Source organism: Mauremys reevesii, linkage group 2, assembly GCF_016161935.1.
Source record: "Mauremys reevesii isolate NIE-2019 linkage group 2, ASM1616193v1, whole genome shotgun sequence".
Classification (NCBI taxonomy): domain Eukaryota; kingdom Metazoa; phylum Chordata; order Testudines; family Geoemydidae; genus Mauremys; species Mauremys reevesii.
This window is the reverse complement of record NC_052624.1, coordinates 200,673,754-200,693,640: the sequence shown is the minus strand read 5'-3', so window position 1 is coordinate 200,693,640 and position 19,887 is coordinate 200,673,754. Positions and strand designations below refer to the sequence as shown.

Genomic DNA, 19,887 nt, shown 5'->3' with positions numbered 1-19,887 from the left:
TTCCTTACATGTATACAAACCCAACAGAACACAGTGGCCAGATCCTCTGGTCCAGCTAAGCTGTCTTCAGCACAAACTGAAGGAGAGCGGGGGGAGGTAGTGTTAGGTAATTTTTAGTGGGGCAGACTGAAAGTAAGACCTCAGTCCTAGTTTAAAGGCTGCTCAAGGGATCACTCCAAATGCCAGAGATTACAGAGGCCTGGGGATGCCGAGCTACACCCTTTTGTCCTGATGCTTTCCCCTTCACCGGGAGCCATGAGTAAGAGTGGAATAAGAGCCTCTGTGTGCTACCTGAAGATTACTCTGTACGGAGGGATTCCCAGGGGACAAATCCACTGGGTTTAGGGCTGTTTTGCACTGATGGAGCCATGCAAAGCAGCCCAAGCATAGCTGAGGACCGGCCCATTGTGCTTCCACAGGTATTGTGATGAAGTCAGAATTAGGCTCTGTATTATCTTTATTGTTGGTGATATGCACAAGCCAGAAAGAGCCAGTGTGACTCTCAGATCCCAGGATGGGTTTGCAGAACTGGCATTTAGGAAAATTACCTTTTTATTGGAAACTGTTAACATTAAAAACAAGGAATCCTCACAGTGCCATTATTTTCATTACTTTTCCTGAGCAAAACTGCATCTTAAGATTAGTGATACTTTGGGTGTGAAAACATTAACAGTACCACTTTATAATTACATTCTTTGTCTAGCACAAGTTTTACCTGGGAAATGAGAATAACTAACAACTTCTCATTTGACTGGCAGCTGGAAGGGAAGAATGAAAAAGCCCAGGGGGAAACTGTCCTGACCACTGATTCAAAGGGAGCTTTTAAGAGGGAGAGAGAGGAGCACAAGAAATTGCTGGCTGACAGTCACAGCTTGGTGATGGACCTACGATGGCAACTCCAGCACAGTGAGAGGAATTGGAACAGGGAAAAGATGGAGCTTCAGGATAGATTGGACAGAGACCGGCGAGAGTGGGAGCGACAAAAGAAGGAATTGCTGAGGAGGATAGAACAGGTAAGAGGGCATTGGCGGATCAGGTGACTAGCTGAATATGCTAATTGATACATATTATCCAAATTGAGATCACGGTCAAGAAACTTTATTAAGAAACTGCACAGGAATAAGTTGGTTTTTTTGCCACATCGGTGTTTCTCATAATATGTAATGATAAAAATACAGTGGGGGGGCGGAGAGAGGGATGGGAAGGGAAACACAGTATCTTGCGTGGATTATTAGCATCTGAGAAAGCAGTTCCAAGTTAATGGTCATTTCCTTCCTCGTTCCATTTACCAAACACATGCACAATCACATTGATTGTCTCCATCTGAAACCTTTTATGCATCTTTTTTTCTTGCTGAGACTCTAAATCGGACAGTTAGGGTTAGTCAAGGGGGTTGCCATTGTCCGATTTTCAGCTTGTGTGTCCAGGTGCCACTTGACAAGCCCTGATGTCTGGGTTTTGTGACCTGGGGAGGAAGAGGCAGAGCAGGTGCGTGGTCTGGGGGTACAGTTACCAGCCATTAGAAAGGTGGCAACTGTATGTTAGTCAAGGTTTGGCAGATCTTTCCCTGCCCAGAAAATCTGACCATCCATAAATTCACCACCAAAGATGCAGCAGCTATGACAGTTCAGTCTCGATTTGAATTATTCTCTCTAGTAAAGTAATGCACATGATGATGCTGAAGAAGCCAGTCTGATAACAGCTAAGTAGCTACACGAAAGCCAAATATTCAAATGCTACTTCTGATACTGCTTATACACAGTTTTTGCCCATCCCATTTCTGTTGCACATTTGGCAATTGTACATCTAACTACTCAGTTTTCATGCCCAAATGCTCAGGAGACTCACTGATTTGAACAGTTGACATCAAGTAGACACAATGGCATTATTATTTGTCTGGAAAAGACACACAGACAGACTCACACTTGGAAGTTGAATAGGAAAAAGGTAAAACGCAGTTTTTGGTTGACCATTGTTACAATCAAAATTATGCATCAGAAGAACAGAAAACGATTGAAATTCTGCATTTGCATTTTACTGGTTACTTTCTGTCCATGGGACATCGAAAGCTGCATTGCACCAGATTAGTGTGTGCTCTTTAAGCAGCAGTTACACTTGGGTGATATACAAATTAGCTTTTCATGTTAAATTGGTGAAAGTTTGGTATTCTTCATAACCAGTTTATGAAAGGGGTACATTTTCTGTATTGCACTCTCCCACCTTAGGTGCTTCAGTGAGGAGCTAAAGAAGACCCACTAGGCAATACATATTGTGGGTTAAAGAGTATTCCTAATTTATTCCAGGGTGTTTGAATGCGGAAAATTCAGGAAAAATCCAACACTATTGATAATTCTTGAAACCATCACTACATGTGGGAGAAGACAGGGCTTGCAAAAGGGGCTATCTGGGCAAGAAGAAAGGAGGGCAGACATAAAGAGCTGTGCAGACAAAGGAAAAAAATTGAAACTGATTCAACCTCTCTCTCCTCATTTATAATAATTTATTATATTATTAAAATTAAATTATTATTAAATAATAATAAATAACATTCTGCATTTCTTTATCATCTTGTAGCCTAGGATCTTTGAAAGTGCTTTGCAAACATTAATTAATTAGGCTGCACAACACACTGTAATTTAGGTAAATATTATAATGTCTGTTTTTCAGGTGTGGCACAGGACCTACTACTCCTGTGGCAGAATTGCTAATAGAAACCCCTTAACTCTCAGTTTTGTGGGATGATTTAACAGCTTAATCTTTCTCTGGCTTGACTGGACTGATGCTCTCCCATGGCGTCTAGAATGGCATTCACCTCTGATCTCCTCCCAAGGTTCCCAAACAAAACAGGAAGTTCATAGCTGTAAGAAAGTTTCCCTGTGTGTTAAAGGGACATGGGTGCAAACATTTGTTTACAGATGCTTCAGTACCTGTTAGGTGTTTAGCTTGCTGTCCCTGTGAAGTTCGTTTTGTTTTGTTTTGTCCACAATATCGCCCTTGTGTCTTTTCAATACTCTGGGGGAATTTAACATGATTAGAAGCTGAAAATTAGGGGGAAAATTATTTTTTATGTTTCCTAGCCTTTAATTTTCTTTAAACCAGATGGAATCTATCTGTATCATCTTGAGTAGACTACTTACTAGCTCTCAACTCACCCTGGAACTGGTTCTTTTTGTTATTGTTCAGAAACTGAGTGAGAATTCGTTGTATATGTTGTGCAATAAAGTGTTTGTTTGCAGTATCACTGATAGATTCCAGTTTCAGTCTCAAATCACTACAGAGGAACAGTAATATATTTTTCATTACTGTATAGAAAGAGTGTCAGTTTTCCAACCAGTGCTCTGGATTTGTGTTCTCAAATCCTTTCAATTATTAATTCTTAAAACTCGGGCATTTTCCAAACAGCCATAAATGCATAAGTGAATACTTAAGTAGATCTATATACAACACATAGCCAGCCTCCAAAGAATTAACTGAGTTTGTATGCATAATTTCTAGACTTCCATTTTTAAAATGTGTCCTGGAATGGTAACCTGGATTCAGTTTCTCGACAGATTTTCCTATATTGTGCATTATTACAGCAATGCTTTAAATGCATCTGCGTAAGAAATGTAGGCCTAATCCAAAATCCACTGTAGTAAATGGAAAGTCCTTATAGCATTTTCATTTACTCTAACACCAATATTTGTGAAATTACTTGAGCAGTCACATGAACTATATGTTTTAGATCTGTGTGATTTGCTAAGGAAACTGTATAAATTGCTCTCAGATCTGCTTGGACATGAAATTTGTCTTTCACCCAAAAAAGGAGACTAGAAATTCCCTTCCTTTTTCTCAACTGTAATGACATAGGGCAGATCTTCACAAAATATGTTGTCAAGTTTCTGTGTATGTTTCTGACATACGGCTCTGAACATCCAAAAATAAAATCAACCTATTTCCAAAGGACTGAGCAGTCAAAAATAGCATTTTGAAAATATGGCTATCTGCCCATATAAATTCACAAAGCCATCTATGTTTATGAGCAAGCATTTCCCTGTATGACAGGAAACTGCCAGAGATTTGCAGGCTTTTAGTTCAATATCCTTTCAGCTCTTAGTCATGTTCTGCTTTATATGGAAGCAATTAGCATATCTCTAAACCTTTTCTTTACATTGTTTTGCTCTGTACACTCAGTGCATGGAGAAAATACAACAGAATGTATGTTTGAAAATAGAATCTAGAAGATAACAAAATCATATTTGCCAAGTTTCATACTCATGCTTTCTGCTTATCTGACTTCATAGTTCCTACATAATACATGAGAGAGAGAGAGATACGTACAAATTATGAAATATTTTGTTTTTAATAGTTTATGAGACTATTACTCAGACATAAAAAGCTTGGTGACCTAATTCTTTTCACAGCTTTTAAATATTCACTCTTCAACTTCATTGTCACTGTATTACCCTTTGGGACGTCATCCTATATTATAATATCAAGCTTCATTTTGCCCTGATCACACCACCTAGCACTTAAAATTCTTAAATTAATTATGTTCAAAGTTGTTTTTCTTTGTAGGTCTAAAAATGAGCATTTCATCCCTCTTCTCCCAGTGTGCATGTGTGTATACATACCAACATTTCAACTGTTGCCAACATTTCAAAAAAGTGACTAATGATTGGTTTGGTGCCAAAAGTTTTGTGTTCCCTGAGCCACCTTAAAGTGGAATGATTTTTAGATGTTGAGGTTTTAGCACTTTCTGAAAATCAGGCCCCTTTAAAGTATCTCAAGTTGGACACCCAAAATCACTAGTCACTTTTGAAAATTTAGACTAATATTTCTAATTTCCACAGAACCATAGAAATATAGGACTGGAAGGAAGTTCAAGAGGTCATCTAGTCCAGTGTTTCTCAATGACCAGTCCGTGGACTGGCGCCGGTCCCTGAAATCTCCCTGCCACAGTTTAGGAAAGCAGCAAGCCAGTGCCTGGTATCAAAAAGGTTTAGAAACACTGATCTAGTCCATCCCCCCTGCTGAGTCAGTATTAAGTATAACTAAACCATCCCTGACTGGTGCTTGTCTAACCTGTTCTTAAAAACCTCCAATGATGAAGATTCTACAGCCTCCATTGGAAGCCTACTCCAGTGCTTAACTATACCGTACAGTCTGAAAGTTTTTTCTAATATCAAACTTGAATCTCCCTTGCTGCAAACTAAGCTGGTTACTTTTATCTATCCTCAGTGACATGGAGAACAGTTGATCACAATCCTCTTTATGAAAATCTTGTATATATTTGAAGACTCTTATGTTCTCCTTCAGCCTTCTCTTCTCAAGACTAAACATGCCCAGTGCTTTTACCCTCTCCTCATAGGCCATGTTTTCCAAAGCTCTTATCATTTTTGTTGCTCTCTTCTGGACTTACTCCAGTTTGTTCATATCTTGCTTAAACTATGGTGCCCAAAATTGGACAAAGTACTTCAGCTGAGGCCTCACCAGTGCTGAATAGAGCCCAACAACTACTCTGTATCTTACATCTGACACTCCTGTTAATACACCCCAGAATGGCATTTCGGGTTTTTTCAGCTGCACTGCGTTGTTGACTGATATTCAATTTGTACTCTACTATACCCCCCCAGATCCTTTTCCACAGTACTGCTGCCTAGCCAGTTATTCCCCATTTTACAGTTGTGCATTTGATTTTTCCTTCCAAAGTGTAATACTTTGCACTTGTCTTTACTGAATGTCATCTTATCATTTATCTTCATTTCAGTTGTTTAACACTTATAGGCTAATCCAGTAAACCATATTGATTTGTCATACAGCTCCAAAGACAGGTAGTATTAGAAAGGCATATGAAAATCATGTAGGGTTTGCAACTGGACATGTGTACAAGGAAAAGGAAAAAATATGTAATAACTATTTCTCCTTACAATTGAATCCCTACGTTAGTTACTGTAAATGAAGTTGTTAGAGATGTCCTATAAAATTACCCAAATCCCAAAATTTTATTCAATTTTTATTCAGTTCTTACTCAATGGTATTGGTCCATTACTAGATGGAAATGACAGAATTATCAATATAAATGCAAAAAAGGTAGAAGTGTTCAATAAATATTTCTGTTCTGTACTTGGGGAAAAAATAGATGATGTCATATATATGCTGATAACACTTTCCATTCCACTAGTATCTAAGGAGGATGTTAAATGGCAGCTACTAAAGTCAGACATTTTTAAAACAGCAGGTCCAGAGAACTTGCATCCAAGAGTTTTAAAAGAGATGGCTGAGGAGGTCACTGGATCATGAATGTTGATTTTCAATAAGTTGTGGAACACCAGGGAAGTTTCAGAAGACTGGAAGACAGCTAATTTTTTGCCAGTATTTAAAAAGGATAAATGAGATGACCTGAGTAATTATAGGACAGCCAGTCTGACATCACTCCTTGGCAAGATAATAGAGTGGACTCAAATAATAAAGAATTAAAAGAAAATAATATAATTAATGCCAATCAGCATGGATTAATGGAAAATAGATCCTGTCAAACTAACCTGATATATATATATATAATATATATATATATATATATATATATATATATATATATATATATATATATATATATATATATATATATATATATATATTTTATGAGATTACAAGTTTGGTTGATAAAGGGAATTGTCTTGATATAATATACTTAGAGTTCTGTAAGGCATTTGATTTGATACCACCCAAAATTTTGATTTAAAAAAACTAGATTTAGTTTAAATTTTAAAAGTAGATTCAAAAAATTAACATGGAACAGCTGAATAGATTAAAAACTGTCTTAAGTGTTAGCTCTCAGAATGTAATTGCAAACAGGGAATCATCATTGAGTGGATGTGTTTCTAGTGGGGTCCCTATGATATTTAACATTTTTATCAATGACCTGGAAGAAAACATAAGATCAGCATTGATAAAGATTGCAGATGACACAAAAATCGGAGGAGTGGCAAATAAAGAGGACAGGTCATTGATTCAGAGCAATTGGGATCGCTTGGTAAGCTGGGTGCAAGCAAACAGTATGTGTTTTAATATGGCTAACTATAAATGTATACATCCAGGAAGAAAGAATGTAGGCCATACTTTGAGGATGGGGGACTCTATCCTGGGAAACAGTGACTCTGAAAAAGATTTGGGGGCCATGATGGATAATCAGCGGAACACAAGATTCCAGTGTGGTACTATGGCCAAAGGGCTTTTGTGATCCTTGGATGCATAAACAAGGAAATCTTGAGTAGAAGTAAAGAAGATATTTTACCCTTATATTTGGCACTGGCATGACTGCTGCTAGAATACTATGTCCAGTTCTGGTGTTCATAGTTCAAGAAGGATGTTGATAAGTTAGAGAGGGTTCAGAGAAGAGGCACAAGAATGATTAAAGGAAGGATTAGAAATCACACCTCCTAGTGATAGATTCAAGGAGCTCAATATGTTTAGTTTAACAAAGAGAAGATGGTGATTTGATTGTAGTCAATAAGTATCTTCGTGGATGTAGTGATCCCTCGGTCTTCAGTGGGGAGGGAGGCCACTCTGCCTCATTTTATTGGGCAGTAGCCCTCAGGCTGAGGTCGGACTGGCAGGCCGAGCCGTAAATAGTCTATAGTTCCGGGCCCATCTAACAATCAATAACGGTCTGGTGCCCTTTTCTCCACCTTGGGCAGGGAAGCACACTGAGCAGCCCCTCATCTGGGGCTGACAGTAATTAGCAGTCTGGAGCCCTAGCCCTTTGGGTGGGGCCCAGCAGGGAGCAGGCTGTAGCCCAAGCCTCCTGGCCAAGGCAGCCAGCAAATACACACAGTCTAGAGCCCTAGTCCCTGGCGGGGCAGAGCGGAGAGCAGGCTTTAGCCTCAGCATGTGGGCTAAGGCAGCCAGCAAATACACACATCTTGGGGTTCCGGTAGGGCTGAGCACCCACACGGTCTAGGGGCTCCGGAAGGATGAGCACCTGGGAGTCTAGCCTCCTAGCTCAATGGACAGTAGGTCCACACAGGCCTTCTGGCCTATGGCTGGGAGTCGGCCATCCCGAGGGTGGGGTGGCAGGGGGATGTGGACCCGCCCAACTCCACCACGTCCCAACCCAGGGCCCTATCAGTGGTGGAGTGGTCCACCCCCTGGGTCAGCGGGGATCCAGCCACAAAATGCCAACATAGAGGCAGTCAGCCACGGAACCAAACAGTTGTCGGTTGCCCCTGGGCTACTTCCTACCTCCCCAGGGTTTGATACCTCTGAAATCCACAGGTCCTCAGGCTCCTCTGGGTACACAGTGGACGGTAGTCCTGGCAACTCCCCATGTGGGTCCATCTCCTCCAGGGTCAGGGTGCTTCAGAGCGCAGATTCAGCCCCCAGGTGCCAGCAGAGCTGAGGTGTTCGTCTCCTTTGCTGGCTCCCACTCAACTGAGCTGCAGAGCCCTCCCTTTATATTTCCTGTCCCGCCCTAGTACTTATGGTGAGGGGGCAGGGTGGGTTTAGCCCTGTCCGCCAGGGGAGTGTAGTGATCCCTCGCACTCCAGTCCAGGGGGGAAGCCACTCTGCCTCACTACAATGGGGAACAAATAGTTAATAATGAGCTTGTGATGGTCTTCGTTCGTGGGGAGCACTGCCTAGTGGTCAGGGCTTAGGCCCTTCAAACTGCAGGGTAGGGGAGTTGGTAGAAGAGCCTGGGCCCTCCCACTCCACTAAGCTCTGGCCCAGGGCCCTGTGAGGGCTATCAGTGATCTGACTGCCAGGGGTGCATTAAGGGTGCACTCCCTGGGCCACTTCCTACCCCAGCCCTCCCAAGGTTGTCCAAAGTTCGCCGTCTGTGGAGTAGGTGTGCAGGGGGTCAGCTCACTGCTTGGCACCTCCTTGTGGCCATGTGTGGTGTGGTGCCTCCCTCTCTCTCAGGGCGGCAGCTGCCTCTTCTTGTGGCTTGACCCTCAGCCAGGTTAGTTCCAAGTCTCTCCCCTACTGTGGTAGTCCATAAACAAAAGAAGGGGAATTCGTGCAAACAAACTGTGTCCATATGGGTGAGGGGGGATGCCTCCCTCTCAGGATGCATCTAAAGCAGGTCCTCCCTTCCCTCACAGGAGACCTTTGAGCAGTTGTAGAGAGAGATCCTGCTTTCCCACAGCTCTGCTCTCAGGAGCTGCAAGGTGCAGATCTGCTCTCTTCCAGGCTCTGCCCCCAAGTGAGCTGTTCTGCATCCCTTTACCGCCTCTTCCTCCAGTCTGTGCATCTCTTGCAGTTGTGGTGGGGCTGACTGAGCCAAGACTAGCTCCTTAGCCCTTTATTGCTCAGTGAGGGGTTTGTATACCCCATCATAGGGCCCTTCAGTCTAGCAGGTATAATGCAATATTCAGACTGGAAATAAGGGCATACATTAATAAGTGAGAGTAATTAATCATTGGAACAGTTTATCAAGTGTAATGGTAGATTCTCCATCACTGGCAATTTTTAAATCTAGATTGAATGTGTTTCTAAAAGTTATGCTCTAGGAATTATATTGGGAAAGGCCTACAGCCTGTGCTATACAGAAGGTCAGACTGGATGATCACAGTGGTTCCTTCTGGTTTTGAAAATTATGAATAAGCAGAACTCCCTCTATTTCAATGAGAGTTTTGCCCAAGTAAAAATTAAGAACCTTAGGATCTGATACAGAAAGATTTTTTGACACGACGGGCGCTGAATGGAGTTTCGGTATTAGTCATCTCAAATTCACTCACTGAGCTCCAAAATTTCTTTTTTATTCACATGTGCATTGAAAACTTTTTAATCTTGAAGTCCTCCATTGGATATTACATACCCAGTACTCTGTTCCTACCTGATGAATTCCACCTGTAGCTTATTGCCTCATGGACTTCCTAAAGAGCCTTCTTATCCAAACCCTTTCAGGCAGTTTTAGCAGCAAATATGAGTTACTAGTGATATTCCTGCTGACATTCCTTGTTTTTAGAAATATCATTTTTAGTCGTGTTATAGTTACAACTGCAATTAAAGTTGCCTATGCTATTCATTTTTGAAAATGTCATTACTTCATCCATATTTGTGGCTCCACCCATTCCCCGTCCATTTTTGAGAAGTACAGAACTAGTCATTTTAATGGTTCTCATGCAAATATGCACCTTCTCTGAACATGCCTTGCATGCCTAATTCCTTAACTAGGTTTCTGACAATCCTGTAGTATGCACACCTTGTGGTTTTTAGCCATTCAGTAGTTCCACATAGTTTTGAAAATCTAGCTCTAATCCTTTGTTAATAGGAATTTTCACCGTTTAGATCTAAAGTGTAGATTGGAGATTGCTAAAAAGGGGCAGCCCTTATATTATTGAGTCAGAAGACAATCATGATTATTTTGGTGGAACTCCAGAACACTCCTGGAGCTTATAATTACATTTCTTTGGGATATGGTAGTGAGAGAAATTTAAATACAGGGGTAACTGTGTGACATTTAAGGACCTGTGTTATGCAGGAGGTCAGATTAGATGTTCTACTGATCCCTTTTGGCCTTACACTTTATGAACGTACGATATTAACTCCAGACTTTGCCCTGGTCTACACTACGAATTTATGTTGGTATAACTGCATTGCTCAGGGGTGTGGAAAATGCCGCTGTAGACAGCGCTAAGTCAATGGGAGGATTTCTCCTATCAACATAGTTACTGCCTCTCGGGGAGGTGGAATACATATGATGATGGGAGAAGCTCTTCTTTCAGCGTAGGCAGCATCTTCACTAAGTGTTACAGTGACACAGCTACAACTGCAGCGCTGTCAGTGTAGACAAGCCCTTTGCCTTGCTTTTTTTAAAATTCAGATTTCAAATAGTGGTTGGGTTTTTTTTGTTTTTTTTTTTAAAAAGAGCATTTAAAAACACAAAGGACAAGATTTCAGAATCTTGGGAACAGCTCCCTATTTGGAGATGAACACATACTGTAGTGCTAGTTTCATCAGAGCAAAGCAGTGATACGCCGAGGTCCGAACTGAAGGTACATCCACACTTCAAATTGGAGGTATAATTTCCAGCTTGAGAAGATGTGCCCTAAAAATGGCAGGGTAGCCATGGTGATGTGGGCAGCAGGAGAGGCTAACCACCTCAAATATGTTCCTACTGACTCAGGTGGGATCACAGTCAGGACAGCTAACCACATTCACCTCCATGGCTATCCTGCAATTTTTAGCACGCTAGCCCAATCAGAGATAGTGCAGGTATGTCTACTTGAGCTGGGAATTACATGTCGAGCTTGAAGTGTCAATGTACCCTAAGACTACTTTCCTCTGAATGCCATGTCTGGATTGCTTCCAAGGAAATTCCTGAGTTTCTTGGCTCCATGTCAGTCTTTGATTGCTGAAAACCTTTATTTTGTATCCTGTTCTGTTTGTTCTGTTCCAGATACTGTTATAGTAATGTAAAAAAAATTTTCTTTTGGTTTGATCCCTTTAATAATTTCTGAATTTTGGCAAATAATATAATTTTCGCAATTAACCAGTTAAAGTTATTAAGTTCTAAATATGTGGTTTGTGGAGAGCTAACTGCAAGCTGCAATGCAGAATCAAATATTGTTGAAAATGTACATGGGTTTGGCGCTTGATGTCGATTTTCCTCCACTTTTTCTCTGGTCCCTTGCATCCAAGTGTCCTCACGTGGTAAGACGCTGCATTTTCCCTATTGTAGAATCCCTCATTCTCTGCATCGTACACTCAGTGAATGGTATAAACCTGTTCACTTCTCTTGAATATTTTGGAAGTTGTCAAGTGAAATGAAACTTCCCTGAGCAGCAAAGCCCACAATGAAGGGCCAAAGTCTTAGAAGGCCAAGTTCTACCGAAAAGACAGAGGTGTTGAGCTACTGCAAATAATCCATGCTAACTTCAATTTAATTTGTTCTTTTTTCAGCTTCAAAAAGAAGTAAGCACACGAAAAGGAGAGAGCATTCTTTGTGACCAGAAGGAGAGTAGCCTTCGTCCATTTTCAACCCAGGGAAACCTTCATGTGCCTCATCCAATGGGGGCAAGGTCCTATTCTGATTCAGATGCCATACAGTTTGACGATCAGTCGCTGTCGAAGCTGAAGGAAAGTGATAGGTGCACTGCCACAGAAAACCTCTTTCTCGATTCATTATCTCTTGATTCTCCTGATGAATCTGATGAGCCTCGGCCTCAGAGATTGGAGCGGGAGAAGTTCTTGCCTTGCTTAACTGAAGTATGTTTTTTTTTTTCTATCATATTTTCAATTATACTGTAATCAATATAGCTGTCATGCTATGTGAAGGGGGAGGCTTTATTAGACACTGCTTGCAGTAATTTGGTGGTGAGTTTGATTGAATTTTAACATTGCCTCGTGTTATGAGCTGACTGGGTTGGTGTTGGTCACTGGATATAATTGGAGGTTAGTCAGGCCAGTCTAAAGAAACCAGAAGGCCCGTAAGAATTTCCTGATCCTTGGGCCAGGGGAATGAGTTGAAGAGTTAGAAATGGATCATTGTTTACTTTTGATTATGCAAGGAGTTACAAGGATTTAAAGCTCTTCCTGTTTTAAAAGGGGCAGAAGCTCTATTTTGACAGGTGCTCAGGTCAAACAATTTCACTGTCAGAAACCATCTTAAAGTGCCATTTAACATCAGTAAAGTGCTATCAAGAGGTAATGTTGATTGTTTAGAAAGGATATGAAGGAGTCCTAAGTAACTGTTGATCTTTAAAAGTCCCGTGCTCTGATACCTCAGCATAACATCCAGGGAGTTCCAGAGTCTCATAACAAAGGGCAATGATGAGGGAAATGATCAGGACACAATGGGTGAAATCCAGGCCTCAGTGAAAATGGTAGAAAAAATCCAGTTGACTTCAATAGACCCAGGATTTGACCCAATGAGAGTACCTTATAGCAGGCCAGGGTAACATCCCATTAGCCTCCATGGTTTCCATCAGAAACAATACTTTCTAATTACTTTAGGCCAGTGGTTCCCAAACGGGGGTACGTGAACCCCTGGGGGTTCGTGAAATGTTACAGGGGGGTCTCAGGAAAAAAATCCCTAATGGTGGACAGAGCTGTCCCTAGGGATCCCAGGCAACATGGGGCCAGCAGCCTGGAGCCCCTGGACTTCCAAGAGCTAAGCAGATCAAAGCAAGCATATTTATCACATTGAGGAGATTTAAACTTCAAGACTTCTTATAAGAAATGGAAAGCAAGGTGGCTATTTTTTGCTGTTTTTAAAATTAAATAGGCAGCTAGGATTGTTTTTAAAATGATTGTGAAGAATAGGGTGACCAGACATCCCGATAAAATCGGGACTGTCCTGATTTTTAGGCGTTTGTCCCGCGTCCCAATCGATGTTTGGTCGAGACTCAATTTGTCCCGATATTTTGCACTCCTGTTTTTGTTTTGTTTGTTTGTTTGTTTTGTTTTGTTTTGTTTTGTTTTGTTCCGCTGGCGGGACTCCACTTACTTTTTTTTCCCCCCTCTGCCGGCTGAAGTCCGGGACTCTGGGATTTTTTCTTTTTTCCTCTCTCTCTCTCTCTCTCTCTGCCGGCGGGACTCTGAGACTCCATTGTGGTTTTTTTGGTTTTTGGTTTTCTGTTTGTTTTGGGGTTTTTTTTGCTGTGCTGGCAGGACTCCGCTTTTTTTTGCTCCACCAGTGGGACTTCCCCCCCCACACACACACACACATGTCCCAATATTTTCTTCATCCCATCTGGTCACCCTAGTGAAGAACAAGTTTAAGCTTTGTTGTAACGTGTGTTGTTTACCTGGACTGCTCAAGACCTGAATGCTTGTGTAGGAAGAACTCTTTGAGTTCGCTTCTTAAATACCTTCATGCTGTTTCACATCTGATACTCCTTGATGAAACATAGGAGCCTTGTCTTGTAACAGGCTTATTCAAAGTGATACAAGCTACAAAAGTGAGATCTTGGAAGAGTGTTGCCGTTTTCATAATGTAATAAAAATGATAATAATTAATAATAAATAGTGTGTAATAAACATGTCATAAACCCAAAATTTATATTTCCAAGATCACTGCTTTTATAATTTATACTCCAGTAAAGAAGAAAATCCCAGGAAATACTCGTTTTTAGGAGGGGGTTCGTGAGACTTGACATTTTAGTGAAAGGGGTTCACAGGTTGTTAAAGTTTGGGAACCACTGCTTTAGGCTGAGACAAACCTGCATGCAGAACTACATACACCTCCACCCTGATATAACGCGACCTGATATAACACAAATTTGGATATAACGCGGTAAAGCAGCGCTCTGGGGGGGCAGGGCTGCGCACTCCAGTGGATCAAAGCAAGTTCAATATAACATGGTTTCACCTATAACGCAGTAAGATTTTTTGGCTCCCGAGGACAGCGTTATATCAGGGTAGAGGTGTATTATATTGGTGATCTCTAGGAAACTGTTAGGTGCCACAACTGTACAGTTTACTATCTCATTTGAAATTACAAAAACACTGAAGCACCAAAGAATTAAAATTTTCCTTTTTAGTCTCTCTTTGCATGTAAATTGATATTACAAAACAAATATGCAACAGATCTTGAAAAGACGGGTGAATCATCAACAACAACTTCTATATTGTTTGCAGTTTTCAAATTGCAGGTTTTATAAAAGACAACTTTCTGCATTCCTGAAAACAAAGATTTGTATTCATAGGTCAGGCAGTTAGACATCTGAATACTGTTTTCAGCATGTAAATGCTATTTGTGTGTACAAATCGTACCTAACAGGTGAACAGAAACTTTCACATCCAAAAATGCAAGCACATATATAGAGGCTGCTTTTGCAATTCAGCCATTCTGGAAACATGTTTGTTAGGCAAGTCAAACCATGAGCCTCTTATTTTACCTCACAAAGCTATTTGGCTTCACCATGTAACTTCAGTTGGGTTTTTGAAGCTTGTGGAAAATAGTGCCAAGCCTTTGTTAAAAAATTTAAAGGTATTCAAAATGTGATCTCATGCCAGCAATTAAATTGTTGCTTAACAGACCATCGGAGCATCAGGCTGGTTGGAAGGAACAGGAAGAAGGATAAATGATTTAGGAAATATAAGAATATCTTTCTGAAATTTTAAATGCTTGTGTGGGGGGGGGGAAGGTGCACATGTACACACATACAGTATTTAATTTTCCATGGTGGGAAAAAATGTAACTATATAGCTGTTGTGGTGGGGTTCCCTGTTTATTTTCTCTGAGTGGCTCATTTCATATGTGCTCAGATTACAAGCAAAAAAATATTTTTTCACATTTCCAGTGCTGTAACCTCAGCACTCAGTTCTGTGAGTCAAATGGTTTTGGATCCCGCTCCCCATTTTTGCACTTCGCTGCCATTAATAAAAGTTCTGCATGTAAAATTAGGCCCTCAGTGACTTTTGTTCAGCCTCCTTGTTTTCAAATTATGCTTTAGTGAAACTTGTACAAACTCATTTTCCTCAGCAGATTTCCTTAGGTGTAACTGATTGGAGCTTAATAAACAGCTCTCTTGATCATGCGCACACACACACAAAATACTCTCTCTCTTAGCAATATTGGTTTTGCAGTACTAAGAGCAATAAAAGTCAGTAAAAACGTAGGGCCTGCTTCTCCATTCCTTGACCCCAGTGTAAGCGAATGGAGAATCAGGCACCTAGTCCTCAGATACAACTGAGGATACGTACAGGAATGAGATTTCTTGAATCAAAGGGTGCTGTTTTTTGACTAGTCACTTTTAGGAGTAGTATTGTTCTTGGAAAAGTGCTTGTTTTCATGGGGTCAAATTAAAGCCATTAATACTAAAAGTTTTTTGTTACTGAACTTGTACATTTTTGTTACCTAGCTTATATTTTGTATAATTCATTAGAAATCTAAATAATTAAAGCAATAGCTCTAGACCAACTGCATCAGGAAAGTATGAGCTTAAAAAAGCTGATTATGGAAATTGTCACTAGGGAATAATTGCTGTAACAGCATCTTAATCCTGTGAGTTATCTGTAGGTATTTCCTTATGAAACAAGTAATAGTCTTCCCACATATTTAATATAACTAGTTTAATGAGTTTCAACTGGTACCATTTGTTAGTGCCTAGAGAATTTGTAATGAAATATTTATTTCAAAGGACTACATTTTTGTCTCTTATCTCAGCACAGCTAGGTCTCTGATATAAAACAGATAAGATCCGAAGAGCAAAGTCACTCATGCAGATGTGATACAGAACTTGAATTTTTAATTGTGGAGAAAGGTCATTTAAAGTTCATTGTCCTCTGTGATAACTTGGACTATAAACATTTAAGAATGCTTTAGGTTTGGGGGATAATTTCTGATGTGAGTGATCCTATTGATTCTACTGGGAATGACAGCATTCATACATGTGTATTAAAGAAAGAATATCCACACATACCCCTTACAAATACCCTATCCAGGAAGAAGTCTCTCATTTTGAAAAAGAATTTTCAAGAACTTGTGGAACTACCCAGAGACGAATGACAAAATGCCCCACAAGTGCAAAATATTGCTATTATGTCCTCTGTAAAGGTTCAGAAATAACTAGGGTTTTTTTTCCAGGAAGAAGAAACGCAAAAGGGAAATCTTAAAAGGTGAGTAAAGCTGACAGGAAAAGCACCAAACATCTAGCTGATGAGATTTTGGGCTTTGCCACAAACCCTGAACAAGGGTAGTATATATCTTTGCTGCCTCGGAACCAGATTAGTGGATTTACTCAGAGATTAATTTGTCTCAGTATGGACCTACTCTTTCTTGACTAAATTGGGCCAACTTAAGCCCTGGTGTAAGTAGATTTACATCTGAAGTTAGCAGAGCTGCAACATACGCCAACATTGAATCTGGCCCTAGTCTTGATTAAAAATTCACAACAGATTTTTTTAAACCACTATGACATTGCTCTATAAATCTCATCACTTTTTAAAATCCTGGGTGGCTCATCTAGTTTGAGTTTGCTCATTGGGTTTGCATAGATAATTATGGTGATTTACATTTTTATATAGTCCCTATTATCTAGAACAGTGGTTTCCAACCTTTTTTCATTTGTGGACTCCTAAAAAATTTCGAATGGAGGTGCAGACCCCTTTGGAAATCCTATATATAGTCTGCGGACCCAGGGGTCCATGGACCACAGGTTGAAAACCACTGATCTAGAAAGGTTCCAGTGTTTTACAATATTCCTTACAGTCAAGTAATAGGAAGATTCAATTAGATGCTTTAAATTGTATAAACTAACGAACTTTATGGAAACCCAAGAATTCTTTGAAATTTCTCATAGTTTCTCTAACCACTCATATTCACTTTCATCAAGTTGCAGCATAAGCTGAACTCACTGAACTAGTTAAATATGACAGCCTCTAGGCCTGATCCCATAAGGTGCCAAGCACCAGCTGTGAAGTCTCACTGGCTTCACTGAAAGTTAAGGATACTCAGCACCTCTCTTTGTACTTTTCTGCTATTTGCAGCCTTACAAATGTGTGTCATAGTGTTGTAAAGATACATTTTTCATGGATAATATATATTGAAAACCTGTTCTAAAGCTGCATATTTTAAACCTTTACCAAGCAGTAGTTCTTGAGAAAATGTTTGCATTATGCAGCAATTCAAAAAGCAATAAAGGGAACTTTTAATAAATAGATTTTGAATGTGAGCTGGTGATATGGATTAATTTTCCCTCTGTTTTAAAGCAGAAATATTTCTATAAGGGTTTTCAATTATTTAATTTATGTTTTGTTTTTTTTCCCTCAGGGCAGTGTCTGTTTCCTCAATGTCAGAATTCCAGCGTTTGATGGATATTTCTCCATTCCTTCCTGAAAAGACCTTGCCTTCATCTAGTAGTAAGGAGGATATAACTCCTCCTCTGTCCCCTGATGATCTGAAATACATTGAAGAGTTCAACAAAAACTGGGATTATAGTAACACCAGGATCCATAGTGGGGTTACAGAAAAGCCTGCAGAAGCCTGGGCAGAAAGGACAGAAAATGGGAAAGTAAGAAGTGATTCAACTTCAGATCCATTCCAAGCATCATCATGGTACCTTACCACCAGTGTTACTATGACAACCAATACCATGACAAGCCTAGAGCCCTGCCAGAAGCAGCCACTGAGGAGTCACGTTGTAACAGAAAAAATGGGGGTTAAGGTCTTTCACAGTCCGCCAGTTATCCGTAGGCTTGATAACTCAGCGATAGCTGGTAATGGAGGGAAAAAACAGGTTGAGCCAGACTTTTTGTTTTCTGTGACCAAAGCTAAAGGGAGTGTGGGTGAGACAAAAGGTGCTTCCTCAGATGTGTTTGGGAGATGGTCTTGTGATCTCACCAAACACCATAAAGATTTTTTGGAAAGTCGTCTTCATCCTATTGAGCATCCTATTTGCACGGCTGTGGGTTTTGCCTCATCCTTGCAGAGCCTCGAGCTGTCCAAGAACATGAGTGACGATATGAAGGAGGTAGCTTACTCTGTCAGAAATGCAATACGTTCTAATTCAGCAGAGCCTCAGTTTAAGGACATGGCATGTCAAACCAATGGTATAAGAACTACAGGGACACAGACCACCCAGACGATCAGTGTTGGCTTGCAGACAGAAACCTTGCGCAGCATCACCAGCAGTCCACACAAGTGTCTGACACCAAAGGGGGGCTCCACACCAATCTCATCACCATCAAGAAGCTTAAGGAGCAGGCAGGTAGCCCCTGCCATCGAAAAGGTTCAGGCCAAGTTTGAACGCACGTGCTGTTCTCCCAAATATGGTTCTCCAAAATTACAAAGAAAAATCCTTCCAAAAACAGATCAGCCAAATAACCGGACTTTACCAGGCACGCCTCAGAAAGGATTCAGTGAGTCTGCTTGGGCTAGGTCAACTACTACAAGGGAGAGCCCAGTTCATACCACCATCAATGATGGCCTCTCCAGTTTGTTCAATATTATTGACCATACCCCTGTTGTTCAAGAGACCCTCCAAAAATGTGCCAGGTCTAGCAGCCGATCTAGGTCAGCAGAACCCAGATCAGAACTGGGGCCCATGCAGGAAATGTGTACAAGTGCCCGTGACCGGTCACCCAGTCCTCTCCATTTGGGTGCAGAGATGGAAAAGGAAGAAGAGTCTGAGGCAACAAGTGTCAGGCAGGATTTATCTGCTCCTCCGGGGTATACACTTACAGAAAATGCTGCCAGGATCTTGAATAAGAAACTTTTGGAGCATGCCTTAAAGGAAGAGAAAAAGCTAGCTTCACGCAGCCCACCGAGTCTTAGCAATGACAACAGCACAGGAGAAATAGTCAAAGTAGAACCAGGGTCCATTGAGGTAATTAGTTTTTTTCCCCCCTTCTATAATTAATTATTCTTTTCTTTCAGGAAATAGCTTATTGGTTATTTTATTAGTAATTGTTATTATAATTAATTTATTATTATTTTATTTGTATTGTGGTATCTCCTGTAAGCCTCAGTTGCGGACCTGTTGTGCTAGGTACTGTACAAACACAAAATAAAAATGTGGTCCCTACCCCAAAAAGTTTACAGTCTAAGTAGATTATGTTTTAAAATATTACTTAAGTAAACATATGCTTTAAAGAATAAAGCTGACATATGCTAGTGGCTCTCCCCAGAATACCAGGAGTAAGAGTTACCTATCACATTGGAAAATACAGATGTGCTAGGGCCGACAGGTTTTGAGGGAATGCTAATATTATCTGGGAAGAAAGGGTAATAACATTTCTGTTCAAGAATGAGTAATTGGTTTTAACAAGTCAGATGAAGAGAATAGTACATACATTTGATTTCCCTCCCTCTCCTTCCCACAGGAGTGATTTTACTGTAACTTTTGTGGATATCTCTGAATAAACTTGGCTCTGCTGTGTAGATTCTGTGTTTATGTAAGTCAATAAATGACACAATGCTTGGAAATTTACTACTTTAGCCTTGCAAAATTATCGTGA

General features: G+C 40.5%; 1 protein-coding gene across 1 annotated transcript in view; it reads left to right on the top strand.

The window, feature by feature from the left end:
• MTCL1 (microtubule crosslinking factor 1) overlaps positions 1 to 19,887 on the top strand; it is a 178,657-nt gene that overhangs the window by 150,824 nt on the left and 7,946 nt on the right. The window contains exons 11-14 of the mRNA XM_039525582.1: positions 759 to 1,013; positions 11,887 to 12,192; positions 16,517 to 16,548; positions 17,702 to 19,256. Of these exons, the coding sequence (XP_039381516.1) occupies positions 759 to 1,013; positions 11,887 to 12,192; positions 16,517 to 16,548; positions 17,702 to 19,256 (2,148 nt within the window). The remainder of the gene's footprint in view (positions 1 to 758; positions 1,014 to 11,886; positions 12,193 to 16,516; positions 16,549 to 17,701; positions 19,257 to 19,887) is intronic.